The 11,825-nt window shown below is 35.8% G+C and overlaps 1 protein-coding gene across 2 annotated transcripts in view; it reads right to left on the bottom strand.

Annotated features, from left to right (window-relative positions):
• Positions 1-1,478: 1,478 nt before the first annotated feature.
• The window catches only part of LOC118749315 (equilibrative nucleoside transporter 1), a 501,843-nt gene continuing 491,496 nt past the window's right edge, over positions 1,479-11,825 (bottom strand). For both annotated transcript variants that reach the window (XM_036484115.1, XM_036484120.1), the window contains exon 9: positions 1,479-1,657. In XM_036484115.1, the coding sequence (XP_036340008.1) occupies positions 1,516-1,657 (142 nt within the window). In that variant the 3' untranslated portion in view covers positions 1,479-1,515. The remainder of the gene's footprint in view (positions 1,658-11,825) is intronic.

The following is an 11,825-nucleotide window of genomic DNA, read 5'->3' on the forward strand; positions in this document are numbered from 1 at the left end:
AAAACCGCTTTTTTTCTATTAATTAACTGAACCATTAACCGAACCGAAATTTTCCACAAATGTTTGATCCGTACCGAAAACCGAACCACTCTCCATAAAGGTTTAAAGGTTCGTTTCAACCAAGTTTTAATAGATAAATGTACCCACTTTTTTCTTTTTGTTAAACATGTTAATACCTACCATGTTTATTTACCATGTGACAGTATCAAATTTAAAGGCAACTCATTTCATTTGACAGACACTTGTCCCTTTACCTTGCGCGTTGTTGCACTTGACTCTTGACACTTAAACTTCCGCGTTATTTTTTATACCCGAGCGCACTTGTGCACAAGGGTATTATAACTTTGGTCACATAACGGCTGTTTGTAACAGGTAAAACGAATCGAGATAGATATAATGAAAGAAAAGAGAAATCAATTAAGCGGTGACTGTCTGTCCGTCCGGCGGTCCATCTGTGCACACGATAACTCGAGTAAAAATTGAGATATCTTAACGAAACTTTGTACATGCACTTATTTCAAAATCAGTACATATTAAAGTTAATTTTTTTAAAATTGATGCTTGCGACAATCCTTCACCAAGAAATATGTCTATGATAAAATTTTGGAAAACGGGCGTGGCACCGCCCACTTGTGATCACATATATGTATCTCGGTAACCGGTCTACCAATTTATACCAAACTCGGTATGGCTATTGTGCTTGCCAAATAAAAGCAAAACGATGAAAATTATTGAAATCAGACTAAAACCGAGGCCGCTTTTCATATAACGGTAAATTTCAGAAATGCTTGAAACTTCAATATTTCGAAATTTAAGGACGCTAAATTACTCAAAATTGACACACCCCGGCTTACCATGTTGCGGTGGCTTTCGGAAAGGTGAAAATCATATATTTAATACTTGCGCCGGGTATTTAATGTTCGGCTCCGCCCGAACTTAGACTTTATTACTTGTTTGTTTTTCGACCCGTTGAACCGAACCGAAACCCCGGCTCAAAGACCAAAAAACCGCTTTTACGAACCAATCCAAAAGTGCAGAAACGGTTCGAACCTCTGAACCGAACCGACAAAATTTTTCATCCGGTTCTCGTCCCTGCATTGAACTTTGATGGACATAGGCGAGCCTAAGATATTGACCAAAAATTGTCATCTTTCACACAGATTGTTTTTAAAGCATAATGAATCATAATTTTGGTATTACCAATCAAAATTCTAAAAAAGCGGATTTTCGGCCCACGCTACTAGTCAAGCAAGCAGATACGGGTGCATTCCTAAATACATATAACTCTACTTAAAAACTTAAAAAATAAGTTAGGTCTGGGGCCTACATTTAAAATGTTTTCATCCTAGCCTATACGAATTTTTGTATTAATTGGCTAATACATAAATAAATGAGCAAATAAAAACAAATATATAAAAACAGGAAAGGAAACTGTTTTTTTTTAATCTAATTTATAAACACCAACTCAATTTTATCAAATGGTTTATTTTTAATTGATTAAAATATACGTTTTTCTTAAACGATAAAATAAGGATTTAAAAATGAAAATAGAACTCCAGCAAAAATTCCAGTTATGAGCATTGCAGCTGCAAACATTCCAGCTTTCACTTGGTGTTTTGGTTCAACTGTTTGTGGTGCGTACATCATGGCCAATGAACTAGAAATAGAAGTTATTTTTCAATAAGTGAACTTTTTCAGAACGATTTATTTAATTTTAATGACAGGCTTATAACAAAATCTTACAAATTTAAGCCAATTACGCACTCATCAGTATATAAGATTTAAAGGAATCTCCCAACACAATTTTTCTATGCTTCGGTTGTTCGAATAACTACATATAGTAGATACATACTAGCAAAATTGTTTGAAAGGTAATACGAGGGTCACTAAATAAGGCCTTAGATTTCGCAATGCTAATTTCAAGTCCATACACTCAGGGCCTGCACAATTGGCATTTATATTTAACTAAACTGTTGAATTTTATTATTGTAACTAGTAATAATCCCCGAAAATCGGTGTGCTCCGTGGTTTAACAAATCTGCATATATTTCTTTATTCTAAAAACCACATGCATTGATTTTGGTAGTTAACTTTAACTTTGGTATTTTGGCAAGATCATACTCTACTCCAAATATGGGAACATTTGCCCGTATGAGCTTTTTTGCCTGTATGCAGTGTTTTCAGGTCTTCGGCATGAGAAAACGTTCCTCTTGGTCTGAAAAAACGTCATTTCCTACATAAAACAGTCTTTTCCAAATGTATGCACAAAGAATTGTTCTTATTAAACTTATATTGTATACAAAGGTACATATGTACGTAAGATATATTAAAATGTCATTTGCTCTGTCACATTTAAAATTCATTCTAAACTGGTTTGAGATCATTAATATAAAAATCATTTTATACATACACTTGTGATCAGCTGATTAAGACATCGATTTTTCTGTTTCTTTTTTGTTTATTTAATGTTTATTATTTTTCCATAAAAGCCTAGCTCATTATATAACAAACAAAATATAAATCAACATTTCATACTTTGTGCAAAAATTATAAAAAAAACTCCAAAACTTCAGCTAGATTTTCAACTTTTCATTAAGATTTTTTAGAATTTTTTTGAGTATGCAGGTTGATAGCCCATTAAATTCCAGGGAAATAATGTGCAAGGTTTAAGGTGCTAAAGAATCGCGTTGATTTTAAATTTTTTTTTTTCTTGTAGACATTTGGTTAAGTGGACGGTTGTCGAAAATGCTAAATTACGTTCTGTTAAGAAGGAACATAGCAATATTTCATTACATTTTCAATAAGGGGCCCATGCGGCTAATTGTGTCATTTTCTTTATGCGCTTAAATAAGAGTTAAGTCATCTGTGTCCAAAATATAAATATTTTTTGAAGCAGCAGCGTCAAAAAATAAAGTTTGTAAAGATTTATTAAGAAAATAATTCAAAATCAGTTCAACTTACAAGATTTAGTAACAGAGAAAAATTACTGGAAAGTTAAAAAACGTCATTTTTTACACACAAAATGTCCAAACGTCAACAGGATACAAAAAACGTGCAAATGACGTTAAAAACGTCAACCTGCCAACGCTGCCTATATGGGCAAGCGAGCCCATTTCGCGGGCTAGATCAGGGGAAAATCATGGGCAAACATGAAGGGCAGGGTCGGATCCAGCGGGGCGGTTTCGGGGGTTAAACTACGTGTCAGTCTGTGGCGGACTCACGGGGGTGTTTTAATACATAGAGGCCATATTATACATACATACATATATATACATAGATATACATATACATTCATTGAATGGGGCAACGAATCTTACTAATTCACGTATACCAATGAGAGCCACGGGACACGCATTCTGGAGTAAAAGGCCCACTCTCCCTAACGTACGCCACATACACTCCACGTCATTTGAATAGCTCAATCTTTTGATCCTTATGCCGAATTTCCACTAGACATTGAAATTACAAAAAATGTATGTCATTTAAAAAATGCCATGTGGAAATGAACTTAATGACAAGTTTTTTAGTGTAGTGACACGATTATTTTTTAATGCCCGACTTTGTCATTTGTCATGTTTGCCATTTAATGCCTAGTGGAAATCCAGCATTAGTATTTACATTTTTAATTTTGTTTATTTAATATTCACTACATCCGATTTTAAAAATATACAGAGTTAAAAAAATGTCAACAACGGGGTACAATAAAGTGCAAGTTTCAGTTGTCTGTAAAATAGCGGTGATTTTTGACAATTTTGTTGGTGATGGTGCTGCGCATTTTCTCTCATACAAAGTATGCTCGTCAAAATTTTTATAGGGAATAAAATGCGCAGCACCGTCAATAAAAAATAAAAAAAATAAAAAAAAACAGGGCTATTTTAGAGTCACTTGAAACTTGACCTCTATTACACTATAATTGAATGGGCTACAAGACTGCATATCCGAAATTTTTCTAAAAATATTATTAACTTATTCACTGTAGGTCATTAGGATGGCACACTCCTATGTTGACCTTTTTTAAGAACTGTTTCCAGCTCTCAAGAAAAACGAAAAACTCACATAAAGTGCTGCCCAAGAAATGGAAAAGAAATTTTCTTTTATGTTTTAATTTGTAAAAAAATTTAAAATTGCATTTACCCGTAGAATATGCTATATTTTTACAAAAAAATTTATATTTAATATAAACAAAAGGAAAACTGTAAATACTAAGGATTGAAAGGGTGTGCAATTCAAATGACGAGGAGTGTATATAAGCAGATGTGATCACTACCACAAGTAAACGCGAGCTGAAAGTGTGATTGTGTTATGGTCTGATTATGGAAACATGACGTAACTTACGGCTCTACCTTAAAAATTCTGTTAAATGGGTGTTGCTTATAATTGAACAGCCGAAACTTAACGTAACTTAATGCCACATGGAAATCTGTTTCATTTTGATTCTCTAAGTTCTACGTTCCGTTAAGTTAAGATAAGTTGCCATAATCAGGCTCTTAGTTCGAATGATTTGGCGTTCACTTTGTTACGCTCTCGCATGTATACGCATGTAACACGATTGTATTCTATCATTCTTGCGCATGTGATGCTTACGCTCTTTAAGCAGGCGCTCACTCTCTGTCCATGCTTGTATATGAGCAAATTTGACATAGCTACAACTGTTCCCAACTTTGAGCCTTTCGCAATAAATTACGTACGTTTAGGGAATTAAAACGCGAAAATTGTTTAGTTTAGCGCTTGTTTCGTTCTTTGGTGCTCTTTTCAAGGCAATTTCATAATAAAAACGTGATTCTATGGGGACATTGTATTTATTTTGTTCATTCATTTATTCATTCCAAACGTACGGAAAACTTTATCCGTTGACTTACACATATGTTAGTGTTTGGCCGAGCTTCTTCTTTGGATAATATACCCCCAGATAATCCAAACGCAATACACACAGTCTCTATCCCGGAATTCATAGAATATTCTGCTAATTAGCTGGGTGTGCGCATTTGTACAAAAGTAAGAAATTGCATGAAAATAAAGCCGCTAGAGAAACCAAGTAAAGTTTTGCAAATTGTTTTACGAATCAAAAAACATTTTGCAAATTAAATTAATTAAATTAATTAACTGCGCATAGTTGAAAATATTTACAAATGACATTGCGTGATTACTTAAAATATTTGAACATACAGCTTTATATGCAAAAATACCATTACACACAGCAACACAAATTTGGTGTTGTTTTTTTTTTGGAAACTTGCGCTACTTTCAGTGTTTTGGTGCTTTTTTAAATAAAAAACTTGGCAATACTGATCACTAGCCGACCTTCATCGAGCGCTCTTTGCTGGGTTCCGACACAAAAAATGGTAGTAAAAATCAAGTTTTCGTACTAGATGTGCATTTCTTATCTTTATAAAAAACAATTCATTTCTCCTCGTATCACAGCATTCTGGGACTAAATAAGGGGCTAAAGCTGCCTTTACAAGGGTCGATTTTTGTAGACTGGAAAATCGACTAGCCAAAGCATTTACATTTTACGGTTGAGATGTCATTTACACGGGTCGATTTTGGTTGAACGACAAAAATCTATTAGAAAATCGACCCGTGTAAAGGCGCCTTAATCCAGCGAGCAATTATCATTAAAGTTAAAATGTCTTGGTTAAAATTAATAAAAAATTATTTCTTCCTTTACCGGGACAATTGTTACATCGGAGGGCAACGACGCAATTACAGAACTTTAGACAAGCAATCTTTTTCGATCGGGTTCAAATCGGACGATTGTGAGGGCCTATTCACGAATTCAAGTCTATTTGCAAAGGTGCTGTAGCTCACCAATGCAACAATCGTGTCGAGTCCTTTCTATTTGAAGAGTAAATTTTTTGATGCAACAAAACGGAGCAGATTTTCAGTTGAGTGGTGTAGAGGAATAGGTTTCAAATTATTTCTACGAAAGGGAACAAATCTACTCTTATCGGAGCAAAGTCCGAACGATGGCTTATTGTGTATATGAGGAAAATTTACGCTCTTGGTTTCGTGCACAAAGTCAGTATTACCGCAGCCGTACTGCGATGAACATGATTTCGGTGGAGATATAAATAATTTTTTCGCAATTTTTCATACCCTTCCCCCCCATAAACTGTTTTTCCATTTATCTTGCCCGCGCTCGCACTTTCGCTGCCGCACGGACAAAAAAGTGCCCATCTCTGCTCTACTCAATAGTTATACATAGCCTGCCATTCGTAAAGCAATCCTCTTGCTAAGTGTTTACTGCGGAGGCACGTCACGCGGAATGGAGTGCTCGTTGTAAATTATTATGTAAAGAAAAAGACAAGGTTTCGAAATATTAAAAAGTGGTGCAAGTGAATCAGTTATTAAGCGGCGGGGTACAAATGTATTCGCGTGAGTTTCTATGTGTATGCATGTACATGTACGGTGCATGTTACTGCACATTAGGGTGGTGCAATATATTTAAGCTGGAGGCCTAAACATACCGGCCCTCTTGCGGTAAGCAAAATCTGTAAGTTGACAAGGCAGCTACCAGGCGCACGTTAGGAAGGGTCAAATAAATACTGGTATTATTTCGCACATAGTTATGTATGCATATGTGTAAACAGGTCCGAGTAGCTATATTTCAGTGTTTTTCCCCTTCGTAATTGGAATATTGTGTTATTTTACTATGCTTTTACGCTAATAATTCAATGAAGTACATTAAAGATACTATTTCTAAAAATACATATGGGTATTTCCATACCTCACATACGTGACAGTCGTACGTTTCAATCAGGCACAAACAAGGAAAAACATGTGTTTTCTTTTAATTGTATAGCACATGATTAGCTCTATATTTCATTTTCATTTCATTTATTAAACAAATTCATTAGTACAATAAGATCTTAAAGCTCTTTTATAGTACAACAGTAATTATAAAGCACAAACATAAAGCAACAAAAGGAAAACAATAAGTAAGAAAAAAAATAAAATAAAAGAAAAAGAAAAATGCAACTAGTTCTAAGACTAAAAACTAACATAATTACTTAAGTAAAAACACAACGACACAAACGTTAACATGTGTAGATAAATACATCACATATGAAACACCTAGCAGATAGCGAAACTCAGAGTGAAAAAACTTATTGACTTATTGCCCTTGTCTAAGCTGGAGCGAGTAGCAGGTGGAATAGAATTCCACAAACGCGTGGCGTCGACAAAAAATAGTCTTGCAGAGTTAAGATAATTAAAGCTAGGTACAATTAGGTCGCTTATACGGGCAGATTTTGGAAAGGTTAGCTTATTATACAGATAGCTAGGTAGCTTATCCGACATTAAACGGAAAAGAAAAATACAATTCCTTGCTTTCAAGTACTCAGATATCTCACAGCCCAATAGGCGAGATCTCCAACTAGAAATGTGATCAAATTTAGCCAAACCAAATACATATCGTGTTCCGTGATTGAAAACTACTTCAATTTTGTGGGCTGATTGAGAACTAAGCTTGCTGTAAATACATTCAGGATAACAGATTATTGGCAAAATCAGTTGTATTGCAAGTTTTCTCCTGATGTCGACCGGCGTAAAGTATGCAGACATTCTTAAATTACGAAGAGTGATGAATACTTTGCTAATTACGAAATTCACGTGATCATCACAGGAAAGACTAGAGTTGATTACAAAACCAAGGTTCGTCACTTTAGACACAAATATAAGACACTTATTATTTATATATAGGTTAGGTATGGCAGAAAAAGCAACGCGACGTTTAGAAATGGGTAACACAAAGGATTTATCACTGTTAAGACAAAGCTCATTTTTTAAAGCCCAAGATGATATAGAGGACAGATCACAGTTAAATCTAGAGCACAAGGAGACTGATTGGTCATGAGGTCCTGACAATTAGAGCTGAATATCGTCTGCATATGCATGCATTTGCACAGACTTGCACGTGCTAAAAATGTCATTTAAGAATAAACTGAATAATAGCGGTCCCAGTATTGAGCCTTGGGGAACACCAGTACACAGAGGTTTAAGTCTAGAAAATGTGGTACCGACCCTTACACGCTGAGTCCTACCTTCAAGGTAGCTACAGCAGACTCCCAAAGCCAAAATTATTACTTAATTTGATGCAAAGTAGTCTATGGTTCACCGAGTCGAAGGCTTTAGAGAAGTCAAGCAAGCATAACAAAGTTAATTGGTTATTGTCATAAGGAATTCATATATCGTCCAGAATTTTAATAACTGCAGTGGAGCAGCTATGCTTTGCCCTAAACCCAGACTGGAACGGGGAAAGTAAATTAAATTTGTTAATATGCAAGTTAATTTGCTCTGTCATCAGCTTCTCAAAGACTTTAGACAGACAAGGAAGAACACTTATAGGACGAAAATCACAAGCACTACTTGCAGACTTGCAACCGGAATAACGTCGGCGATCTTCCACGCATCGGGGAAAGACGAGGTTGTAACATGAGTAAGAGTGGGTAAGATTTGTGGCATAATTAGCTTTACAAATTTTATTGGTATCGCATCGGCGCCAACCGCATTTGACCGTATCTTATAAATGCATCTTGCCACATCAAACTCTGACACCACATTGAATTCAAATGACTGACCGACATGCACAACAGGAGACGGAATTATGGGGTTGGAAGCAGGAACACAAGATGATACAGAACGACTGACAAATACATCATTAAGCTCTTCTGGGTTAATACAACAATCAGGACTGTCACTAACATGAACACGAAGGTTTTTTAGATTACGCCACAAAACATTACTCGGAAGGAGTGGGTTTAACATTTTACCAAAGAACTTGCGCTTTTGACACTTAATAAGAGCAGTTGTCTTATTTCATAACGACTTATACGTTTGCCAATTGGTATCGGTCCGGTACTTCTTCCAAATAGAGTACGATTTGTTACGTTTTATAATCATAGTCCGAACGATTTTGTTGAACCAAGGGCACGACGGTGATCGATTGAGAAGAGTGCGTACTGGAACATGAGCCCTAAACAAGCTTACAACATTTTTGTTCAGAAAGCTCAACTTTTCATTTACAGAGCTTAGGCTCTAACAACCACTCCAGTCAATGCGGGATAAGTCAGCAGATAGGCTATCAATATTTATTAGACGGTAGTCAGGAAAGTTAAGAGGACTATCTGCTACAATATGATCAAAATTGATGTCGAAAGCACAGAAAATTAGATCGTGATCAGAAATAAACGACAACTGCTCAAATTTTAACACAGTAGACGGATCAGAAACAATAAAGTAATCAAGCAGACTAGGACAACAGTTATTTCCGTATCTTGTAGGTACACAAAGATTTACAATAGATAGACCAAGACTAGACACATCATCTAACAAACGGGAGCTATACAAATCACTACACAACAAATTTACATTAAAATCGCCACAGACAATAATTTCATCATAATCGACAGCTACAGCAGACAATAAAACGCAATATACACACACGACAAAAGGACCTTTGAAGAAGAATTGGGATTAGATACCTCAACTAGCAAATACTCAGTAGTATTACCAACCGATTGTGAAATAAAGCGAGTTTTTAGATATTTCTTGCAATATATCGCAACTCCACCACTCTTCTTATCTAATCTATCAACCCGAACAAGCTTATAATTATTAATGGAAAAGTGTGAATTACTTATACCAGCCTTAAACCACGTCTCCGACACACAAATAACATCAATACTCGAATATTCAAAAGTTCTCCTAACAACATCCATCTTCTCATTGTTTAAACTGCGCGCATTAAAATGGACCATATTAAAGCCTTTCTGTCGGCTGCATAAAATGTTCAGTACTGCAAGGCTATTACCATCAACGCTACTTAATTTGTTCGTCACAACAATTGCAAAAAGCAAAATCAAAAGCAACTTTAAAATAGTGAAGAAATTACGAAAAACAGAAACAAACAAACCCAAGTTGCGCTATCTTTACAAAATATATAATACAACAAAAAACATTCGAAAATATATGCATAACAATATATCTAACGAAACGGCAGCAGGTCATCTTCGCTGATTAACTTTGTTGATGTGCTATTATTATTTTTATTATTGTCATCTCTCACATGCACAAAACCTCTAAACGTAAACACCTTTAGCAGTTTACCTTCACGTCGCAGTTTTATGGCCTCATGCAGTAAACGTCTATTCGCCTTGGTGAGGCTCTCAAAAATATGAAAGCTGCCAGCAATGCCAAGGGGGTGAGGGGGACCGCCGATTTTGTTTTCTTGTGATATTCGCTAAAGGCGCGTAAAGTGCGGTTACGGTCGAGAGGGGAGTGAAATTTAATCACAATCGCACTGTCGAGTTTTTCACTTGACGGTTTTGTGCGGAAAATATCCCTGATTTGAGGAGCCAAGAAGTCAATAGAAAGACAAACCTGGTTAAAAATACTCTTAAGGTTTTCCCCTTCTCTAAAGGGTACACCAAAAGCAACAGCATCGGCAGCAATATCAGGTGAATCTTTCCGTTGCATTACACCTTCCAACTCCTTCTTAATGCAAGCGATGTCCGCCTCTGCCTTTTGCACATTCCCCTCCACGACAGATATGCGGGCAGACGACTCAACCACCGTAGCAGTGAGGACAGATATCTCTTCTTCGATTCTCTTTGCCAGTTTCTTCTCCACATCAGCCAGTTTGTTTGAGACACTCTCAATTAGCGGTCGCAACTGTTCCGTCTGCTGCTGAACTCTCTCCTCAATCTCTTTTAATTTACCAAAAACAGCTGCGAGTGAGTTACCTTCGTCGAGCTTAACTGCTTTAGCAGCGGGGGGGGGGGGCAGACAATTTATCCGTAGCAGCCGTGGTAGCCGACATCACGATTAACACGCAATTTGTTATGAATTTACCGATGAATAAATAAATAATAATTATTAACTATATTAACTATATTGATTGAAATTAAATAAATATTGACTGAAACAACACAACAGTTGAAGCCATTATTGATTTTTGCGATTATTGAGATTATTGCGAGACGAGCGAGATGAAAGAAAACACGTCCGTTCCGTTCGACTGCTTCGATGCAATCGAACCGCATGGTCCTTAAATAGATATGTATAAGCAATTAAAAAGAGTGTCGGTACGTGACGAAAACGGAAGTTGATTTTTTTCTTTTCTTACAAAATCGCAAACCTCTGCGAATTGTGGATGGCTCTTTTCATGAAACTGTTTTTAATATGATTTTGAGTAATACTAGTCGTTTTTAAAGTTTTTTGAATTAATGCAACTTGTGTAAATTTTCTATTAAAACCCTAAGTGTGAAACGACACGTGACGTGGCGTCACGTGACATAAATTTCCATCGTTATATTTTTGCTAATATTGCTTTTAAATGAATTTTCAACGCAAATAAAACATGCATTTTATGTTGAATGCACTTTATATTTTGGCTTCAACGCCAATTCATGGAATTTTTTGTAAATCTATGATTTATTATGTTTCAACTACATACGCTGAATACGAACCAAATCGGACCATAAATATGGTTTGTCGATAATAATAATAATTTTAATAAAATTGTAGTTTAAAAAACTAAAACCTCCTTATTATAATTGCTATTCGAACTGTCATCAGGTATGTAACTTGAGAATAGAAATCGTGCATCTTTTAGGCGCATCAATATTACATATTTACATCCCGAGCTAATAAAAGGAAGGTGAAAAAGCAGACAATTTGGGCCATAAATACGGTAGATAAATGACTTTTATTTTTTTTGTGTCGCGGTAGACCTTCCGATGGAAACACCCATATGGTGTTCTTAGAAAGCCTTAAAAGAATGCAATTTCAATTTTATGGCACTTTCATCTCCTTTTTGGCCTGCC

The sequence above is a fragment of the Rhagoletis pomonella genome, unplaced genomic scaffold (assembly GCF_013731165.1).
Source record: "Rhagoletis pomonella isolate Grant_MI unplaced genomic scaffold, Rhpom_1.0 Rhpom_scaffold_00001, whole genome shotgun sequence".
Taxonomy (NCBI): Eukaryota; Metazoa; Arthropoda; class Insecta; order Diptera; family Tephritidae; genus Rhagoletis; species Rhagoletis pomonella.